A 23541-nucleotide genomic window follows, 5' to 3' on the forward strand; every position below is an offset into this window, starting at 1 on the left:
AGAGAACCCATGCAAACTCCACACAGAATGACCTCAGCCAAGTGGTGGAATCAAACTCAGGACATTCTTGCTGGGAAGCAACAGTGTTAACCTCTACACCACTGTGTTGAACATAAACAGTGACAGCACACAAACCTGCACACATGCAGCATTGCAGTGTAAGCCATGAGGTAAAAATACAGTGCAGTCCCTTGAATGTATCACTGTGTGTGGTGGCGGGATATTATCAGGGCATAGTAATGAAGAATGGTCCCAGATTACACACAGCTTTCTCTAAATAAACCATAATCAGTTTTGGAAACTTCCAGTCCCCTCTGCCTGCAGCAGGGAGGTGATGCCAGACATAGCAATGCAGCGAGGTGGAAGGATGGGCAATGGAGTTTTAAAAAAGATAATAATATAAGCAGCAGCAAAGCTGAGCACTTATCTATTTATCTATCTTGTTTGTTTCTTTTTGGTTTTTAGTGTTCAATTTATTTAGATCAGGTGAAGTTTATTTAGGAAATAAAAGAAAACAGAAATGCTATACAAAATAAAGCAGAACACACTTCGATATCGCTGTTTCAGTTACATATCGAAAAGGAGTGGGAAGAAGTGCATTCTTTTAGACCTGAGTGCAGCATATGACACTGTTGATAATGTAATCCCATTAACCTGCCTGAAGACATGTCAGCATTCAGGGTTCTGCTCTGAAATGTTTTGCCTCTGAGTTAGGGAGCAGAACATTAATGTTACGCTGGGTAACCAATACTCTGCAATACCTCAAGGCTCTATTCTGGACCCTGTTTTATTCTCCCTCTACATACATATACATCCGTATTTCTAATATAATATATATACTAGATAAAGTATAAATTATCATCATCACATCATCATGTTTTTGTGACTCCAAAGCTTTACCTCCACACAACAAAACCAATACCTCTAGTTTTGAAAAGTTAATCATACAATACAAATAAGCATTAAATAACAACTTTCTAAGGAGAGACATTCACTCAAATTCATCCTTTTGCCTTTCTTTGTGTCTCATGAAGACCACATCTTTACACCTCTTTTTGAACTGTTTCATGTTTGGACACAACGCCACACTTAAACTGTTCACTCACAGTTTCACTCCACGCACAGAAACACCAAAATTTTTCCAGGTAGTACAGCTTTAAAGTTACAAAACCCCTTAAATTATAAGTTATCTTGGTTCATTTAATCAGTATACAAGCACACCAGCCCTTTTCATCTCCTCCTTCACTATATCCATGAATTTTCTTCCTCTTTTCCTCCATCTTCAACATCTTTTCTCCAGCACCTGTGCCTCCTCTCCACACGTCCAAACCATTTCAGTCTAAATTCCCATCCTTTGCTGTCCCTCTGTTGCACTCATTTCCAATCCACCTTCATCACTCTCAACAGGATCGTAGCTTCTTCAGTTCTGTCAGCTGCACCTGATGCCTTTCTTTCTTTCTTTGTTTTTACAAATAAACGTGTCATTATCTTTTAACATGTTTTATCATATTTATGTTTTGTAAATTAAAACAATTTTAACTTATTTATGACATATATATGTTTATATGTATAGTTAATGTTCTGCATTTTAAGGTGGTATTTGCTGTGACTAAGCAGATGTTTTAACATTTGTAATCAACATACTAAAGGAGGATTACTTTTAAGATTTGTAAGTTTACTGAATTAATTGTCCATCCATGCATGATTTTCCAATTCAGGGTCATGGGGCTGCCTAACCCAGCTGTTATAGGGTACACCCAGGACATACTGCCAGTCTGTTGCAAGGCTGTTAAATCAACCATATTATATTAAAAAGAGAGCGAGGGAAAGAAAAGAGAAGGAAAATATACAAGACCTGAAATCCTAAGAAATCTAGCAAAATAAGGACAGAGTCTCAATTGTGTTGTGAGTACAATCTATCACTGACTGTAAATATGAGAATGAACAGATATTAACACTCTGTACCCAATAAACAGCAGCCAGTGTAAGATGCAGCTGTTACAAAGAAGCTGCCATTCTCCACATCAGAGGCCAACATTGAAAACAGGTCACATTTTATATCCACAGCCTTGTACAACATACACACACACTATTACAAGTTTAAGGACACTTGCTTTTATTCATACAGCTTTTCATTCATACAGTTCTCAGCTTCATACATCCTGCAGCTCCGGGAATTCTGCCTTATACCACACACTAAACATAAACACTGTCTAAAAGTCAGCAAAGACTCTGAATGCTTATAAAGTTGTTATCTCCATGCTTATTGGGATCATCAGATTGTTGAGCTTTCCCTTAAAATGTAAAGGACACTGTGAGCTTTTTCTGTTCTTAGCTGACACCGTGTAAACAGTAATAAACTAAATTGACCTGAGGCCTTTCATGAGTTTTGAAGTAGCAGGTGATCCAGAGACATCCATAGGACCTCCGTGTATGGACTATTTATAGTCCAAGTGTGGATGCCTTTTCACACTGATTTTAGATGTCATTTTTACACTGCTTCTACAGCCTCTGTAGTGACTGTTTCCAGAGCGTGGAGGAGATGTTTTCTGTGAGCCATCAGTGCCAATTTTTCTGTAGCTTTATTTACACTTTTGTATGTGTCTCCAGTCATCATCTGTGGCTGACACAATCAAATGAAGTTCTTGGAAAACGATCTGGAACCGTATGCCACCCTCTAATATGGGACTAGTCTACTCGTCTTCAGCTTGTTCGGAGTGCTGCAGCTCGACTCTTCACAGGACACGTAACGCGACCATATTTCCACAGTTTGGCTTGTTTACATTCTAGAACTGATTTTAAGATTTTATTGCTTGTTTTTAACTCTCAATGGATTAAGATATTTTCACTAAAAATATGCCAATTATTTTTTAATTGTTCTTTGTTTTGTCATTGATCTATTATGTGTTTTATTCTATTGTTAAATGTCCCTGAGTGTCTTGAAAGGCACTTTTAAATAAAATGTATTATTATTATTATTATTAAATAGACCTGTTGGGTCAGCTGATAAGTTGCTTCTGACTGTTCCTTGAAGCAGACTGAAACACAGAGGAGACCGGACCTTTGCAATTGCTGCGCCTAAACTTTGGAACAGTCTGCCTCTTCAAATTAGGATCTTTCCAACACTTGACATTTTTAAATCCCATCATTAAACACATCTTTACTCCTTAGCTTTTAATTGTGACTGAGTTTTGTGCTGTTCTCTTTGTATGTGTTTGTTTTACTTTTTACTTTGTACAGCACTTTGGTCAACCTGTGTTGTTTTCAAATGTGCTTATAAATAAAAAGATTGATTGAATGTTTTCATACACATCTTACCCCAGAGATCTACAACGGTGCAGGCATTGACAGAGAAGCATCCGTGTCTGAAGGAGTCAAGATTTTTTTTTTTTTTTTTTTTCCCTCCATCCCAACAGTAAGGAATATTCTTTCTTCTCACATGTTCATCACTCCTACTCTCGTCTGGATTATTTTTTGGTCAGCAGCTCACTGCTGAGTGACATTTCAGACACTGAGATTCACCCTATAGCTGTCAGCGATCATGCTCCTGTATCTTTAACACTAATGCAGAAGAATAATACCACACCAAGTAAAAACTGGAGATTTAATACATCGCTGCTCAAAGATGAAGAGTTTATCAAATACTTTAAAAAAGAATGGACTTCATATTTAGACTTTAATGACATTCCTGGATCATCAGCATCTGTCCTCTGGGAAGCAGGGAAAGCCGTGATGAGAGGTAAAATAATTTCTTTCTCATCACATAAGAAGAAAGAAGAAAACAAAAATATTCAAGAACTGGAAAAAACATCAAATCCTTAGAAAAGCCTATGTATCACACCAAGATCAAGAAATATTAAACAAAATACACAAAACAAAACTAGAATTAAATGAAATTATTAATAAAAAGACTAAATTCTTAGTACAAAGACTTCGCCTGCAAAATTATGAACACGGTAACAAATCCGGACAATTTCTTGCTAACCAGTTAAAAATCAATAAAGAAAAACAACTATATGTGCTGTTAAAGATTTATCTGGGAATACAATATATGATCTTAAAAAAAATAAACAAAATTTTTAGGGATTTCTATGAAACTTTATATACACCACAAATAAACCCATCTAAAAACGAAATTGATCAGTTTTTGGACAACATAACTCTTCCAAAATTATTAGACACCCAAGCAATGGCACTGGATTCGCCACTGACATCAGGTGAACTCCAGGAAGCCCTGATAAGTATGCCCAATAATAAGGCTCCAGGTCCAGAGGCGGCTTTCCTGCAGAATTCTACAAAGAATTCTGGACGATTCTAACACCAGTTTTTACAGAACGTTGCAGGAAATCAATGAAAATGGTAGAGACTACCACCAAATATGAACTCTGCAAATATCAGTCTCTTACTAAAACCAGGCAAAAGACCCTGTATATCCCTCAAGCTATCGTCCAATATCCCTTATTAATGTAGACCTTAAAATAATCTGCAAAGCTCTCTCAAAGAGATTAGAGAAAATGACCCCCTTTTAATTCATCCTGACCAAACTGGTTTCATAAAAGGTAGGCATTCATCAACAAATACACGTAGATTACTTAATTTAATAGACTACTCATGCAGTAAAAACATTGAAACCATAATATTGTCTCTTGATGCAGAAAAAGCATTTGACAGAGTTAACTGGAAATTTCTATTTGCAACTTTACACAAATTTGGTTTTGGAACCTCTTTCATAAACTGGTTAAAAATATTATATAATTCCCCAACAGCTTGTGTCAGAACAAATGACCAAACATCCTCCAGCTTCTGTCTCCTGAGGGGCACCAGGCAGGGATGCCCACTCTCCCTTCACTGTTTGCAATTTTATTGAGCCACTAGCAGCAGCAATCAGACAGAATTCAGTAATTAAGGGCATAAAATGCAAGAATGTAGAACATAAAATCAGCCTTTATGCGCGGATGATGTGTTACTTTTTCTCCAAAACTCACAAACCAATATCTCTGGGGTGATTGAATTGATAAATTCTTTCTCAAGAGTCTCAGATTATTCAATCAACTGGTCAAAATCTACAGTTCTTCCGATTAATTGCTCCTTCCATAATTCTTCTCCTACACCACTGCAATCTGGAAATATAAAATATTTAGGTATTAATGTCTCTCCTAAGCTTTCAGAATTAACTAAATTAAACCACATCCCGCTTTTAAAGACAGTAGAAAGCTATCTGGCTAGATGGAAATCTTTACCCATATCACTCATGGGAAGGGTTGCCGCTATAAAAATGATGGTCTTGCCAAAAATAAACTATTTGTTTTCAATGATCCCAAATAAGCCATCACAAGATTGGTTCAGATCTCTAGACTCATGTATTTCTAAATTCCTTTGGAAAGACAAACCCCCACGTATCAGCTTAAAAACATTACAAAGGACTAAGGATAAAGGAGGATTAGATCTGCCTAACTTTAATCACTATTTTTTAGCCAACAGGCTTCAGTTCATCTCTAGATGGTTTAAACACAGCTTCTTAGATGAGCCCTGGCTAGATGTAGAACAGGCACTATGTAATAATCTAGAAATTTCAGACCTACTATTTATCAGCTCAAACATCAAAAGACATGAATGCTTTAAAAGCATCAACATCAGCTCTTCTCTGACAGCATGGTGGGAGTTTCTAAAATGACAGCGTCCTCATTAATCCCATGCAAACGTACACCTATCTGGAATAACCCTGACATATTACAAAACAATAATATGATTAATTTTCCAGAATGGAGTTGTAAAGGAATTAAATACTTAGAACATATATTAGAGGGAACAGAATTTATTCCATTTGACAGACTAGTTACACAATATGGGATCAACAAGAAAAGATTTTAGAATATCAACAAATTAAATCCATAGTAAAAAGAGATTTAACCTCAGTCAAGCTGAATTACAAACACCACCAAGTGCGGTACACTTTCTTACTCTTACATCCCCAAATTATTATCTAAAATATACAGAACACTTTCTAAAATAGATGAATCAATATCACTTCCTATTGCAAAGTGGGAAGCAGATTTATCAGTAAGCTTAGACCAAAACTTCTGGTCTCAGGTATGCTTAAAAACCTTTAAATTGATTAAAATCCCAGTCTGCAATTAATACAATACAAAATACTACATAGAGTGCACTATACTGGTCATCGGATGTTCAAGATGGGCTTTACATCGTCCAACAACTGCTCACACTGTCAAGGCAATACACCAGACAATTACATCCACGCCCTTTGGTTCTGTCCACCAGTGCAGAAGTTTTGGCGTGAGATATGTGAAGACTTATCAAAGTGTCTGAAATGTAACATTCCAGCCTCCCTTTAGTGTGCTTGCTGAGCAACTTGGATGAGGTCACTGCAGAAATAAACACAGCCCACATTGTTTTTACAGCCCTATGCATTGCCAAGAAAACGGTCCTCCTTAACTGAAAAATAAAAATAATCTTAATTCTAATCAATATAAAACCATCTAATAGATCACATTAGTCTTGATACAGCCTCTGCCACCACATTTGATCAATCCCTTTGGGCTCCTTTGATCGGCTTCATCACCTAGTGGGGTGGGGGTCATGGTTTGGTCCTGCCTTTGCTATTGTGGTTGATGTGGAGGTTGGGATGGGCTTAGGGCGCCAGGAGAACCCCTAGAGACGTTATCCCTGGAGGACTCAACCCGGGGTTGTGGTCATAACCTGGTTAGTGGCTCTGGTCGCTCTTAGAGGGTGTTCTCCTCGTGGCTGCGTGCAGCAGGGCTGGGGATGGTCTGTACTGGCGGACGTGGGTTACTGGCCTGGTGGCCTGGCTGCCCCTGAGTGGATCCGGGGCAGGCGGGGGCTTGGGGTTCGGGGTGCCGTCTCCGTGATGGGGCTCTGGCTGGGCCTTGAGGCTTCGGTCCTCGTCGGTGTGTCGCCGAGGTTGTGGGCGGTGGGTACACGGGGCTCAGCCCTGGCGCAGGGGCCTCTGGTGCATCGGCCTAACTGGGGGCTCTTCAACTGGCAGGGAGGTTGTTCCATCCTTGCAGGAGTCCACTCTGCAGGTGGGGAGAGACACAGGAGAGGTGGAGAATAAACCTAACCTGGGTGTCTGTTGTCTTGTGTAGTCTGGAGATGATTGAATGTTGGGGTGGGTATAGTTTCCTCTGCGGTGGGGTGGGGTGGGCTTCCCAGGTCCTGTGGGGCTTAGCGGTGCTGCTGCCATAGGCCCCGGTCTGGATGGGCCTGGGCTCCCTTACCTTGGTGGGTACTAGAGGACGGGGTGCCTACTGGGGTCAGCGGGGAGCTGGCCCTAAGGAGGGCATCTTGCCCTCCTTCTTTTCCTCCCCATCCCGGCTGCCTCCCTCTTCCCGCTCCACCACACCCACCCACACAGATAGGGCCTTGGGGTGCGGATGTGTCACCAGGGTGCAGGGAGGCATTCCCCCCTGTCCCCTTCTGGCCACCTGTGCCTCAATTTTATTTCACAACTTAGACATCCACATTATTCACACTCTCATAACACACACACACATATATATATATATAGGGCCTTGAGGGTGACCACGTTAACGGCGCCCAGAGGGACGGTCTGTGTATTCAACCCTACCTCTGGCGCGGTGCCCACCTCTCAATTTTAAATCCATGTAGACATTGAGGGTTCTCGGGAGGGGCCGTGCTAACACCTGCTACTCTCTGGCAGTAGCACCATGCCCTCCTTGTTTTAAATGCACTTTAGAACAACACGCAGCAACACTACACATGAGCGGGAGGAGGGAGGTATGGGGTCTTCACACACCCCGCTCTCTACTAGCCATCGGGCGGGCGCTGGGAGGAGGTGTTGGCTGTCTGATTGGCCTCCCCTGCTGCTGCGGACCCTGGGGGCGGTCTGCTTGCCTCCACCCCGGGGAAAGGGTCACATCTCTTGGGTCTGGGTGCGTTTCCCCTCTGGGGGCGAGGGTACCTGGACCCGGGGCATAGAGTATGTTTGGGGAGTATGATTGTGTGTACATGTCTATGTATGTCTATCCCTACGTTGGGTGAGTGCTGAGTGTTTGTATATGTGTGCATGAGGGTGGGAAAGCATGTTTATGTCTGTGTGTGCCTGTTTGTCTGTGTCTATATGTCAGGTCGGGTCTTACACTCCACCTCCTGGGTACTCCCAGGCCCTCCAAGTGTGGAGGCCTATCTCCCCTCACCACACTCCCTGCTGGTAGCTGATGCCCTCAGGGGTTGGTGCATTGGTGATTCTTGGTGTCCGGGCTGGGCGCTCAGGTATGCACCAGCTCACTCCCGGTGGCTACTTGGCGGGGCCTGGTGCCTGTCGCTCGGTCAGGCCTCTTCCGGGGCAAAGGGGCCCTCGGGCCTCCGGCCTCGGGCCTGCAACTCGGTTCGCTCTGGCACAGCTGGCTGCCGGCAGAGCCGGCGGGCACGCCAGTGCAGCCCCTCTGGCTTCTGCTCCGTGGCTACTGGGTGACCCCTCGTCTGGGGATCTCCTCAGCCCTTCCCAGGAAGGTGGCACAGATGCCCCTCCGGTGGTACTCCTTGGGCTCTCGCACTCTGGGGCCTCTGGATGTCTGGAGCCTGGATCTCCTCCATGCCTGCTTCATGCCCTGGGGGACGGGGCTATGGGCCTCCACACCCTCTAGCAGACCGTTACATGGGGAAACCTTTTGTATACAAGCACGCTGATCCACACAGGTGTGCACACGGGTGTTCACTGTTCGTAGACATAAACTACACCTTTCTTAGCTGCTACTTCAAAGCACATTGTGCGCTGTCTGTCCTGCGTGCTGCACAACAACTTTCAATATTTAGTATTTACTGCTGTTCACACTCAGCTAGATTAACGTGATGGTGTTGTTTAGTATGTTGCTTTGTTTTTGTTTGGTTTTTTTTGCTTGTCTTCTCTTCTTTTTCTCTCAACAGGTGATCCAGGAGATTTTTTTCTCTTTGTCTTTGTAAGTGCCCTTTCTCACTGTCCCTTTTCCTTCTGTTTTTCTTTTCCTTCCTCTCTTTCTTTCTCCTTTCCTATCCCCCAGTCATGTCTGTCCCATCTGTAACAACTGAAAATAAAATAAATAATAACAACAAAGTTTGATCAAATGGACCAATACGGCAATGCCATGATGACCCATTTGGCAAAATAAATCCATTTGGTATCCTTGTTGGTCTTCAGACAACAATTCTGACGGCTAAAGAACCAAATGGGACAGACAAAAAAAAAAAAAAAAAAAAAAAAAAAAAGGAGTCAAGATTTTTTAATGGAAAATATCGATGGCAGCAAAACATGAAATACAGATCTGGAAACCACTGGACAAGATATAATGTACTGGCAAGCCCTGAAGTCTTGATAATCTCACTGAAACACAAACTGGAGGATGAGCAAAGAGTTGCTAAAAATATCAATAAAACAAAGCATGAGTGAAAGGCATGTAACTGAAGCCATACCAGCTCAGAGTCGCCCAGATTAGCAAGGGTCATGTCAGGTTTTGAGGAACCAGGAGCTCCCAATGAAAACTGGGTTACTGGAACAAAAACGATGTAAGTGGACAAGGGATAAAAATAAAGAACTTTTGGAATGCTATTAGGCAGGGATTGATGTGGAAACAGGATATGGGACCTATGAATTCTTTTACATCCAACCTCTAGAGTGTTTCAACATCAGAAGATTCAACTGCTATTACAACTAGAAATTAACAATGTACAGCACAAATGCTATTGCAAGGGGAAGCCAGGATGTCAGGTCAAGGGTGAGATATCGTCATCCCCGCACTCTGAGATTTGGTATCAAGTCCCAAGAACGACTGGTACGATGAAGGCATTGAATGTGAGAGCAGCTGACCTGAAATTGAAGACAAACTGGAAAACTGGACCCTCCGTGGCCTACTACCGACTACGGGTAACCTCCGATGTGATTGCAGCATTATGGACAATCCCTACTGTGATCATCACTGAAACCAACCAGCTGATCTCTACCAGGAGACTAGAGGCCAAGATAAAGGCAGCATGGAGGGAAGTTAGCCCACTATTGGAGCTGCAGAAAGGTGTGATGAAGAAAGGGATGCCTAAGAAGTACAGCAAGTGGTCTATCAGTTGCTAGTTGATCCTGTTCCGGAAGGTTACCACAGTAATTTTCCTGAACAGGATCGAGTAACTCTCAGAACATCCAGGACAGAGTCTCCAGTATGAAAAGTTGGACAGCACCAGGCCCTGCCATGATTCACAGCTACTGGCTAAAGAAGCTAACAGCACTGCATGAGTGTCTAACAGTACAAATAAACCAGCTGCTAATGGATGAGAGGAATTCGGAATGGCTAACTGAAGGCCAAACAAGTATCAAAGAACAGAGATCAGTGAGTATATCAGGAAGACAGCCGCAACTGTTTAGGTTGAAAAAGAAAAAACTTGAAAAAACTTGAAAAAGAAAGGGAGCAAGAACAGCAACCATCATGGAAGGATAGGCCCCTGAAAGACATTTATCACCAGCAGACAGAAGAAGTGTCTGATATCAAGAAATCCGACCAATGGCTGAAAAAGCTGGATTGAAAAACAGAGCCACTAATTATAGCAGCAAAGAAACAAGCTCTAAGTACAAGATTGATAGAGGCCGGGGTCCCACAATTCAGGCAAGATCCTAGGTGCAGACTGTGCATAGATACCCCTAAGACAAGTCACATAAGGCCGTAGTGATAAATGTAGCTATACCAAGTGATAGCAACATCAGGAAGAAGAAACACGAAAAGCTCGAGAAATACCAAGGGCTGAGAGATGAGCTGGAGAGGAGGGAGAATGGAGGGTGAATGCAACAGTGGTTTCCATAATATTTGGAGCACTCAGGGCAGTGACCTCCAAATTGGCTGGCTCCAGCAGATGACATCCAAGATGTTCATTAAAGTCTGGTCCAATCACCACTCTCTACCAAGCTTTACAACTTCATCCACAATTTCGCATAACTGACATCCAACCCTTCGTCCGACTTAAAAAGATTTTCATCACCTAGCTTTAAACTCCTGATCCTGTCAGATGCTCTCTTCATCTCCAAAACAGTATTTACGTACTTCAAGATTTCCCCTACTACATTTTTCTTCCTATCTGCAACATAGTAGAACAGCTTGAATGCCTGATCTTGCTGTCCTTCCACCTAATTGAATGTAGATCAATTATGGCTGATGTGATGTTACTCCATCACATCAGCCAGCTCACTTCCTTTGCCAGTCGTAGTTTCTGTATTTAAAGTCTCTACTCTCACCTCCACACTCATCTTTCTATCTTGCTGCCTCCAAATACACCTCCCCCTTCTCTTTTTCCTTTGTGTTAGCCAGGTGTAGCACAGTTTCCATCGGCACCCTGTCATAGGAGGTTGTTGTTAACCCAGGCCCTGACCCATCCAATATGGAAATGTCATTCTTGATGATTCAAATGTATAATTTAATCAAGATGTATACTCTTCCACACGTAATGCTCCTGATTAATCAGGAGTACACAGGCATGTAGCCATAAGAAGCTTTTTATCAAAAGTATAAATGTTCTAGCAGGAGAATGAATGGCTGCCAGTGGAACTGGGTCACTTGTGTTTATTGATTCTGTGACTGCTCATAGAAGTGAATCTGAAGTGTACAGATTTACACTGGTTTAGCCAGATGCTGTAAAACCGATCAGATGGCCTTTAAAGTGCACATGGATAATGATCCATACAAACTGCAAAAGCAACCCAGGAGTTTCTTCAGGAAAATAAATGTGATATTCTTCAGGTGGGGATTTGTTGTCCATGGCTCTAGACTTCAGGCAGACATTGACCGCAAAGGAGTTTTATATTAAACAGAAGCCTTATTTTTACAGTATGTTAGCTTTTTTGATTATTTTTGTGACCCCGTAAATGGGGAACTATGTATAAAAATTGTTGTCAGAACACGAGCTACAAATCAAACATGGCACATCCAACTACCAGCAATAATGGCAGTGAGATGGGGCATTTCTACACTCACTAATTCTTTTTGATTCTTTAGTTTAAAATTAGAGATTTAAAATGGGGACTATTGAAGGTTTTAAAAATACAGTGATAAGTACGGTATTGCTAATGTTATTTGATATTGTCCAATAGAAAACCCAAGGTGTGAATAAAGAAAAAAAATCTTGCTATGACATAAAAACAGAATATTCACTAGCTGTCTCTTGATTGTTTTCCTCTGTGGCTTCAATCCTGCCCACCATTACATCAGGATCTTACATAAGAGCTGCAATCAAACATGTCCAGAGGGACAGCAGGACAGCAACACAAACGGAAACAGTCACCAGCTCTGTTTTTACCTACACGCTCCTGCACTCTCACAGGAATGACAGGAAACCAATTAGGCCTGAATGAGCATGCAGAAAAACACTGAAAGAAATAAAGTAAAAGATCATTTATGGCCTGAGGCTGGCATTGCATGGATGGTGAAAGATTAATGCTGCCCTTCTGAAGAACTAAAGGCTCTAAAGGCACAGAGAAAGTGACTTTTTTTCTCCTCTGAAGCACAAGTAAAATAAAAAAGCGTCCTGAGACAGCTCCAGGCCACAGCACAAAGAAGCAGAGAATGGCCAAGGAGGAAGGAATCATAAAGAGGAAGTCAAACATATTGTAATGCCAGTGACATAGAAGTGCTTTCACACTGAAACACAGTCACACAGTTTTATCTTGCTGTACTCATTGTTTTATAAATCATAACAAAATATATCACAGGTCACCTAAATCTGCCCGTTGAATAACCACACTTTCTCGATGCAGTCCACACTAAGAATGGTAACAATTTAATAATAAACAATAAAAGTTTTCCAGCCAATACCTGGGTTCCATCAGGTCGCTCTTGTTTTGAACCTAATCGCCTATGAAATCATTTTTTTTAACATAGAGCAAGAAATTCCCATCTATCCCTGCATTTATAAAATGACAGCTATCTTGTTGTATACATGTAGCTTGGGGGATGTTTAGTAAGCATTTGGAGTGATCTAAACATCCAAACCACTATTTGAGATGTTGTTGGAGAAAAGACACAGAACATTACCTTCATTTTCCAGCTTTTTGATTTTTAGCTTTTAGATAGCCAGATTTTCCACTGCAGGTGAGACAACAATCCCTCAGCACACATTCCTCACCAGAAACAAAGCAAAAGTAGATCACAGAGAGACACACCTGAGTATGCCCAGTAAGTCTCTTCAGGGGTGGCTCTTCGAAGTCGTATCCCACCAGTTCTTTGCAAACCTTGGATTGGGCTTTCTGACTCAGCTTGGCTTCCTGTCAACGCTGTGGAAGAGAAGAACACAGGAACAGGCAGGTTAACGTAACAGCTTCAGGAGCACTGTCTGGATTCCAGCTGGGTAGGATGACAAGACAGCTGTGTCCTCAGCCACCCTCCACACAAACTGTCCAGTAGTCACAGGAGGAACAAAATTCAACAATGAAGGAAAACTATGCTGTGAAATATTCCAGCAATCAGTGTTTTCACATCATGTGATAGTGTTGAAATGTGTGCTCTTTCTTTTGATATATATAATAATAAAAAAAAAAATTTGGGGAGATCTTGAATGATTAATGATTCGTAGATTACCAGTTCAAGTTTGAGGAAAGTGTTAAAGGTCTACAAAACAGCCTATATACTTGGTACTAGCTTATGCAACACAATTGAGAAGCTCATCAGAAGGGTGGCCCAGATCTGGTTCAGTGGACAGAGCAGTGCCAGGTGGCATTCGTGCAGGTGAAGAAGGCTCTCTGCGGGGAACCCTTGCCCCACACTCCTAAATTTTCACTTCCTTCCATCCTACAGTCTGATTTCTTGAACAGAGGGCTGTGGGCCGTTTTGTCCCAGCAGGTGGTTGTGGCTGATTCCCTCTCCCTCTCATTGGGAGGGGGCTGTTAGCTAGTCGAGTGATGGTGGTATGGGGTGGGGTGTGTATTGCTTCATGGGAGGGGTGGAGCAGTGGGTTTCACGGTGTGATATCAGGGGAAGCACACCAACACAGCTGACCCCCAACATCTAATCTGGCCTACCCTACTTGAATAAAATGCCAGGACCTGACGAGTGAGCTGTGCCGCACTCGAGTAAGGCAGCTGGAAAGCTGCACAAGCAGAAAAAGATTACTACACTTTAAACAAAATATTCCTGTGGCTGCAATGCTGTGTCCTTTGAGTCCTTTCTATCACAATCACATAACATGAAAATCTTGGAAAGGCTGATTCTACACCCACTGAAACTTGAGATTAAAGACAAACGTGATCCCAGACAGTTTACATACAAACAGGAGACTGGGCCTGCTTCAATCCCTTTCACATTTTACACAGCAGACTTCAAATACAGGAATAGTTGGATGACATTGTCATTGTGGTGTGGATCACAAATTGACAGGATTATGAACACAGGAATCTCGTAAAAGCCTTCAGTGACTAGAGTCACAAAAACTATGTCATACTGAACACCTCTAAGACCAAGGAAACGATAATAGGTTTATGAAGATTCCCCTCTCCAGTCTGTGAAAGTGTGTTGGGGTGGAGATAGAGGTGGTAATAAAATACAAATATCAAGGTTTAAACTTAGATAACAAAATAGACTGGTCCCTGAATACAGATGAACTACACAATATGGGGCAAAGTTACTCTTTATATTAAGCAAACGAAGAACTCTTGCGATTTGCAATAAAATGCTGCAGGTGTTTTATCAGTCTGTGATGGCAAGAGTGCTGGACACACTGGGAGAAGTGGTGGAAAGATGCACCATAAAGAGGTTAGAAGCCATCCTGAATATCGGATCATCCACTTTATATCATCTTCATGGAACACAAAAACCCATAAATACTGGAAGACTCCTCTGTCTTTGTTGTAAAACAGAGAGATACAGAAAATCCTTTGCACCCACAGCCAGCAGGCATTTCAATTCTCATACAAATAGCAAATGAACTATGAATTTCCCCCTGAGATCTTATTCTTATTGTCAAAAGTTTTTTTGTTTCTTTGTTTGGTCTTTTACATTTTAACCAACTCAACTTTGTTTTTAAACTTCTGACATCATAACAGGACACAAATGAAATAAAAACACACAAAAATAGAGATCCAAGCTTCCGCTTGTCCTTTTCAGGGTCGTGGGGGCACTGGAGCCTATCCCAGCTGTCTTAGGCGACAGGCAGGGTACACCCTGGACAGGTCACCAGTCTGTCGCAGGGCAGGCCATTTTATTTATATAGTGCCAAATCACATGGTTTTTTACTATGTGGATTATTTTTTAAATTAATTTAAATGTAATTTTTTAAACAAATTATTACTTTTAATTTATTTAAATTAAATTATTATTCTGTGAACTTTGACTTCCCATAGTGAAGAGAAACTGAAACTTTTGTTCATTGTACTAGAGTTTTTGATACAATCTGACACATCTCTACACAGTGACACCTAATGGTCACTTTTGGTACGATCACATCTTGACATCAATACACATAACAATTCTTTATTTATTTATAGCTGACTATGAATAATTAACACAATGACCAACACAAATTTTGGACTAATATCCAAACAACGGAAGAAAAACACAGAGACCCTTACAGGCAACAAGCTGTGTTAACAATGTGCTTCAGTAAGAGAGGCTGTTTCCGTTGCGATGCACAACAAAGCAGTATATAAAATAAAATATATTGCTTAAACACTATTATGTTCATTATGACAATTACATAGTTCTGTAGCTGTTTTGGGTATGAGTTAGCTTCATTTAATGCAGCCTTGGAAGCCTCAAAGAACTGATTCTGAGTCCACATCATCAGGTTTGCTAAAAATGGTTCAAACCTTACTTATTGCACTTTTAGGTATTATTTTATGTTGTCGGATGTTTTTTGGCACAAAATGCAGTTTTCTTGTCGAGCACAGCACTTTATTGTAACATGCAGATCTTCATCATGCAGTGGCTCCCAGGTGGTTTCTCATGCCCTGCTGTTCTTTCCCCTCTCCTCCTAAAAGTGTGTGATGTGATGACATGTGTGAATAAACTCGCTGTACTGAATTTATTTTTACTTAAAAGTTTGAAAGAATAAACTCACCTGAGCTGACAAAGCAGTGGTCTACGTCTCTCACAAACACATCGCAAAGATTGCAGCAGCAAAAAAGATCAGGCCAAATCGCATGAGTGAATTTGCGCAGGAGAACTGCAGTAAGTATAGGATGAAGAGGTGTGCTGTACGGGGTTACAGGACTAAGAAACAAATTTACGCATTAGACAAAAGAACACTTGCGAATGACCATGGTTCAATCACTGCAGTGTTCCACACCCAGTGGATTTGACTTTATTGGCCACCTTGGACACACATGTGCTTGGCTTTTGCTCTTTCATTGCCACACGTTTTCTTGCTGGTACATGTACCGTTGAGCCTCAGTAGGGAATCGGCCTCACAAACAGGAAATACCATTTTGACTGTGATTCTGTGTTTTTGTGAGTCGGATGTGAAATGAGCAGAGTGAGGACATGTCATGTTGTAGGGAAGTTTTAAAGGCCCAAGATGAATGGAATTCTTTCAATATACTAAGCACAAGTTAAAAGCTCTATTTTCTAGTTCACTCACCAGTTCACTAGCTGGGCCCACGTCCACATTTTGAGTTGGTCAGCATTGTAGTAGGTAAAAGTGAATGCTTTGACATGAATTGAGCTGCGGTTTGGGGAAGGCCTCGAAGGGGACTGGCGATGGCTCCCGGACCTGGCAGATCCCCATGTACTAAATAGGAGTGAAGGAGTTAAAGAATAGAGAAGAAGAAGGCAGGGAGGGTGGGGCACGTAAACGAGAATGAACAGATTGCAGAACTAGGGGAACCTATATAGATGGCAGCTGGAAGGAGCGTGTTTGGAGGCGTGGTCCCGCTCCTGAAATTCAGATTCATAATCTCCAAGACATTTCCTCATGAAATACCATTTTTTGTTTAAACTAAAGATAATATTGTAGGTGAACCTACTTGGCTACTTAGCTTAGATGTAGAAGTGTGGATTGGCTTGTAAACAATGTCGAGCTTTAGAGTGGTCCCTCACTGTAACACTGTTCACCTTTCGCTGTCAGGATCCTGGATCTACTGACCCAGTGTTTTGAGTTTCTTGTGTCTCAGGGTTTTTGTATTATAATGCATGTTCTAAGTTGTCTTTGTTGCCTCAGTTTATTCTATAGTCTAGTATCCTAGTTTGGGTGTCTTGTAATCTGTTTAGTTTTCTGAGTATTTAGTAGCTGCCCTCTGTGCCTCCTTTATGTTGGTCTCTGTGTTTCTTTGTTGCTCTGTCTCCCCTAGTCATTTTGCGTCTGTGTTACATTTCCTGTTTTACTTTGAAAGTCTGTGTTCTACGTGACTGTATTGAGTTTCGCTTCCCTTTGGTCTCATTATGTCTGATTTCTCCCAGCTGTGCTCCCCTCCTGTGTCTCATTCCCTTCGTTATTTCCCAGTGTATTTAAGCCCTGTGTTTCTCTGAGTCAGTGTTGTGGGAGGAGTGGGGCGTTTGGGCAGCCGGGAACGAGACAGTTGAGGAGCACGTGCGACGACGGCTTGCGTCGGTGTGGTGATGTACAGCAGGTTGTTCAGTGTCTTGATTTGAGAGTGGAAGTGTGCAGCGTGGCTGTTGTAGTTAGTGTGGATTTGGGTATAAGGTGTGTTTGGTTGGTGGTTTGGTGTGTGAGTGAGGTAAGTAGGAGAGTCGGCCGAAGGCCTGTACAGGTCCGGTAATGGTCTCCTGCAGACTTCTTCTCATAGACCAGGGTTGGCACCGATGGAGGGCGGAAGGAGTGAGTGGAATAGTATGGATGGTAGTGAAGAGGAAGAGATTGGCGGTCAGGGTGACGAGAATGAGTGGGAAAAAGTTGGAAAGGGGGGAAAGAGGCGCAGAGCTAGTGAAAGGAATAGAGATGGACCGATCCGATATTACTATCGGTATCGGTCCGATACTGACCTAAATTACTGGATCGGATATCGGCGAGAAATAAAAAATGTAATCCGATCCATTAAATATTAAAAAAAAAACACCTCACAAAACTTGCGACACGGCGTAACTCGGCTCATAACCGTAGCACGTCTGAGCAGTATGCCTCATGTGATAGAGCGGCTGTGTGTATTTGTAGCCTCGCTACCAAACCAGCATTTCATCTCCGAGGAAGTTATCCCAGAGAGAAGTAAAGCAAGTGTGTAAGTTCATCTCTGGATGTTTGTAAAGCGTTCCCATGTTAAGCTTAACAACCGATATATGGAGCGACTGACCCTCTCTCCCTCCCTCACCTTCCTGCTGCTACTTCAATCGTGAAACTGCTTAATGATCCGCTGATCGGCTTTTCTGTCGCGAGTCCGTCTCTCTTCTTTGTTTTTGGCCCACTTTGCACCAGAAAGAGGAAACCAGCGGCGGAACAACAGCAGCACGTTTAAGCTTGATAAGCTGTTGTTAGAATTTATTTAATATTACTTTCTACACCAGGATCCTTTTCTACGTAGCTGACGGCTGGTAACTGTGCAGGGGCGGATCTAGCAAAGTGTAGCCAGGGGGGCTGATAGGGCATTAACAGGGAAAAGGGGGCACAAAGACATACACTTCTTTCTTATTCTCATTTAAAATGCCTAGCTTTTAATAAATAATTATCTGAATCTTACACCCAAAGTTTTAATCTGATGTAAAATGTATAGAAGTCCATTACTGTATATAGTAACTGTTAAGTCTAATATACCCTAGTAAGCTATAGTACTTTTTTCTTTGAGAAGGTACCATCTGTGAATTCTGCAATTCTGTTGAAGAAAGATGTTGAATCTATTTAATTATTCTTGAGAAATAATTTATTTCTGTGCATTTTTTTTTTTTTTCACCCTGCATCAAATTAAAGTTGATTACATCGATTAAGCATCATGAGGTGGAGGGTGGGGATGGTTCCCTATATTTTTTTTTTTTTTTTTTTTTTTTTTTTTGCTGGGAGTTTGCAACCCTATTAGTTAGGTTGTTTAATATTTCTGCTAAGTACTCTTTAAAATACCAGAATAGGGAGGATGGAGCAGGTTTAAGTTTATTAGATTGATCAGTATTGCTGAACTATGAAATATTTTGGGTGCAGTGTATTTTTTGCATACAGGTATATCAGAATAGCTTTAGTGTTATTGTTTATTTAAACTTGAGTATGAACTTATACAAAATGCAGCAAGATATTAAAAAAGTTTTATTGATTAAAAAACACACTATATCGGATTCATATCGGTATCGGCAGATATCCAAATTTATGGTATCGATATCGGACATAAAAAAGTGGTATCGTGCCATCTCTAGAAAGGAAGAGGGAAAAAGAGAAGTGAGGGTAGTACGGAAGGGACTGATAGTGAAGGTAATGAAGAGGGAACGAGTCCGAGTATGAGTGTAATTGTCAGGTTTGAGGAAGAGGGTGTAAAGAAAATAGATCCACTTAAGCTAACAAGAGCACTTAAGGCACAAGTTGGGGAAATCAAGTATGCTAAGATACTCAGAGATGGAAATATACTGGTGGGTTGTAACACAGAAGTGCAGGTGGAAAAAGCAAGGAAACTTGTGGGGGTGTGCAAAGTCAAAGTGAAGAATACTGCAAGAGTAGGGGAAAGTTTTTGAGTTCCCATTTTTGCCTCTGTGAAGTCTGCGTTTGAGTCCTCATCCCCTGCCTGCACACAGCACTTCCTGACATTCACGGTCTCGCTGTTTCGCGGATTTAATTTTGTGCAATTTTCCTTTCCTTTTTTTTTTTTTTTTTTTTTTTTTTTTTTTTTGTTACAGCGCATCATGTTCTGCTTCCTGATAGGCTGAGGACCATTTCAATCAATCTCGTGCCGTGTCTCCTGTACAGTACAGAATGCATTCATCTTGTCAAATTTATATAAATCTTCAATTGCTAGCAGTGTGACTATGAAGTGCTGTACTGTATGTTTGTAAGTTTTCTCCCCAACAAACACAATATCGACAAAACATTTTGCATGGTTTGATTCTATAATATTGGACATATTTTTCTATAAAGGTGTGAAAATGTTCATGCCTGTCAGGGAAAGTGTATAAAGTGTGTAGTTAGGGGTTTTACAGCCTTAAAACATCTATAATCATTATAAAAAAATAAAGGTGGCTACTTCGTGGATTTCACTTACTGCGGGTTATTTTTAGAACATGGCTCCCGCGATAAACGAGGGACCACTGTACCTGTGCAAAGAGGAGTTCCATGGAAGGGAATTCTTCTTCTGTGTCCCTGCTTCGGCATGCAGGGCCTAGATTTATGAGACTGTAACCTCACAATGGTTCATCTAAACTCTCTGGTTGTTTTTCTCTTTACTGTGTGGAATTCGCGATTGTCACAGATCAATTCCCCAGTATTTACATCCCCTAGCCCGGGCTACTTCTGCTAATAGTTTGACTTCTATCTTCCTGAGTGTGTTAAATTTTTAAATCCCAGATAAAATATTCTTGTTGAATGATTTCTTATTGTCCAAAAAATAGTACAGTGTTTTGAAACTGGTCATTTAGTAAATGTCAACCATTTTTAGTCTTTTGAACTTGTTATCTATAAGTTTGCTCTGTGCAGTAGGTCTGGACTGGCTCCATGTTTCTGCTCCTAAACAGTAGTATGCTAATAAAATTAGAAGTGAATTTAAGCTAGTGGCAGGGAAACACACCTACCTCTAACTGCCAAAATCTGGATTCCCCCCCCCCAAGATTTTTTTCTTAAGTATTTTTATTCATCCTTAGACATGACAAGAATAAAAAATACTTGATTATATTATATATTATATAAATAGGTGAATCAAATGGACCATTATGGCAAGGCTGGGATGGTCAATTTGGTAAAGTAAAAAAAAAAAAAAAAAAAAAAAAAAAAAAAGAAGAATAAAAAATACTTGAGAAAAAAATCCTGATTGCGGTTCACTTCTGACTTGGGATCCCAAAGTATGATTGTATTCAATTTTAGTTTTAGAATAGCATTAGAGATGTCCTCAGTATTAGATTGAAGTGCATCCTCTAATGTTGTTAATTCAGACTCAATTTGGGACAATTTAATCTCATCTTTTTCGAGAATGTTTGAAAGGAGATGATCTTGCCACGCATTAAGGCTTCAGAGACCTTGTCGTTGTGTTTTAAGAAATCTGAAATCTCAGTAGAGACATAAGTGGAGAAAGTTTTGTCTGACAGAAGGGTGGAATTGCATTTCCAAGTGAAAGCTGAATTAAAATCTATTTTCATAGTAAAGGGGGCATGGTCTGAAATAATGATTTGATGATAAGTAGAGCTGATAATACTGGGTAATCTAGAATCTCTAACAAAGTAATCAATTTTAGTAAAGCTGCCATGTACAGGTCAAATGAATATTACTTGTCATTTGGATGCTGAAGCCTCCAAACATCTACTATGTTGTGTAATTTTACGAGGTTGTTCAGAACTGCCACAGATCTACTAATAGTAACAGTAATATTTTTGTAGATCTATTCAAAACAGGATGAAAATAGCAGTTAAAATTATATTAGAGTTATTGTATTCATAAATAACGTCAAATATATTGAAAAACTAGGCATAATTAGGTGCATAAATGTTTAGCAAAACCAGTGGAAAACAGTTAATGGACCCAGAAACAAGAACAAATCTCCCACCAGGATCAGTCACCAGACCCAAATATAAATGGAGTAGTTTTCCATATAAGTATGGCAACAACTCTGGCCTTAGATGTGAAAGTGGACTGGTAGACCTGCAACACCCACATTGCTCTTAAACATCTCTGTTCATTACAGTGAAAATGAGTTTCCTGTAAGAAAATTATATCAGAAGATAGATGCTTCAAATGTGACATAACCTCCCCATGTTTCTAAGCTCTGCCTAAGCCCTTACAATTCCAGGATGTAAAAGTCAAAGGACATGTTCCTAATCCAGCAGCACTGTTATCCTGCAGCTAAATAAGAGGTGATATGACATATGGACTGACGACAAATAATACAAAGGACTGGCATAACTGCAGAAAAAAACAAAATTAACAACAACACCTAACCCAGTGAACCCAGAAAAAAAGAGAGGCTGCAAAAAGAACAAGAACAACTGCGGCCCAATCTGTGCATTAAGAAGAGGAGTCGAAAAAAAGCAAAAAGAGAGCAAAAAGCATCCTTCAGATCCAGCAGTGCCGCACCAGCCTCCGTTGATCAAAACAGTAGTTAGACCCAGGAGTCGAATGATTGGGTAGAAAAATACCAATATATATAATATAGCTTGTTATAATAATATAGCAGTATCTGTCTGAAATTATGATAATATGTAAATGTTTTCAATACTTCACCATAGGAAAAAAGTTTCAAGACCTCGTAGCAACAACTAAAAGAAACAACACTGCCGCGTCACCAGCATGAACAAATTTTTTTTTACCAGGTCATGTTTACAGTGAGTCCGCAAACCGTTCAGCTTCAGCAGGAGACTTCTTAGTGATGTTGTTGTGAACTACCCAAAGCAGAGCTGAGTAGCGCAGACTGCATGTCACTCTGAAAGCGCAAATCTTTTTCCTGACCACACTGAAAGCCATCCGCTGAGCAAGGACCTCTGTGGTGTAGTCAGCAAAGTTTCTCTCATCACAGTTTAAAGGTGCAAATTGGCGTGCCAAATGCAGGATGTGCCAAACATTTTTCTCATGGTGTACCTTGGTATGATTGCCCTCGGTCACTGGCCAGCACTGGTTTTGGTCTAAGGGTGTGGTGTCCACTTTTATCGGATTAAAAGTTGTCTTTCCCCAATACATCAAGCAACAGAGATGGAACAAAGTCCACTGGCTTGCTGCCCTCAGCACCTTCTTTCACTCTGACAATCCTGATGTTGGCCCACTGCGACCATGACTTCATCTGGTCGAGCTTGTCATGAGGTTGTCGGTGGCCACCATTAGCTCCTTGCATTTAGCTTCGAGCAGACAAACACGGCAGTCCATTGTAGTAAGCGACTCGATTGATAACATCTAGACACTGTTCGGATGACTGTCTGGAGCTTAGACAGAGTTGATTCAATTATGTCATGGGGGCTCTCCATTGATGTTTCAAAGCTAGCAATAGCAGCTAATATGGCGTCAGTGTTTGCAGAGTTTTTGGCTAAGGGTGCTTTCTGGCAATGTGCTACGTCTTTTTTAGGCCTATGTCGTCCAGTGTTTACCGTAGTCGATGCAGAGCAATACCTCTGTAGACTAGTTAAGTAAAGAAGCAGGTTGTAGCGTTGATTGTTGAAAAATAGAAAGAAAAAGCTGAGACTCTCCACTATTTGGGGGGCACTCTTCTCAGCTCCACATTTTAATTCCTAGTGGGAGTTGTCCCTTAAGAACATTATTGACCCACTATTAATCATTTACCTCACCACATTAGCCTAGGTGTGAAGAAGAAGTGGTTTTCATGTGAAACGATTGTGAGATCTTGCCTCAGCCTATCATGAGACTCATTGAGATCACCTGATACAAGATGTGTGTGAGCATTAAAAATCTTAAAGGGAGCCTGGGAAAGGATCCAAAACTGCATTATAGCTGGCACACAGTTGGTGTCGTAAGCCATGTTATGTTCAA

The 23541-nt window shown here is 41.1% G+C and overlaps 1 protein-coding gene across 1 annotated transcript in view; it reads right to left on the minus strand.

Annotated features, from left to right (window-relative positions):
- The window catches only part of LOC116334098 (receptor-type tyrosine-protein phosphatase gamma-like), a 419810-nt gene that overhangs the window by 304637 nt on the left and 91632 nt on the right, over positions 1–23541 (minus strand). Inside the window, exon 2 of the mRNA XM_039612323.1 lies at positions 13169–13279. Coding sequence (XP_039468257.1) covers positions 13169–13279 — 111 coding nt within the window. The remainder of the gene's footprint in view (positions 1–13168; positions 13280–23541) is intronic.

This window comes from Oreochromis aureus, linkage group 5 (assembly GCF_013358895.1).
Source record: "Oreochromis aureus strain Israel breed Guangdong linkage group 5, ZZ_aureus, whole genome shotgun sequence".
Classification (NCBI taxonomy): domain Eukaryota; kingdom Metazoa; phylum Chordata; class Actinopteri; order Cichliformes; family Cichlidae; genus Oreochromis; species Oreochromis aureus.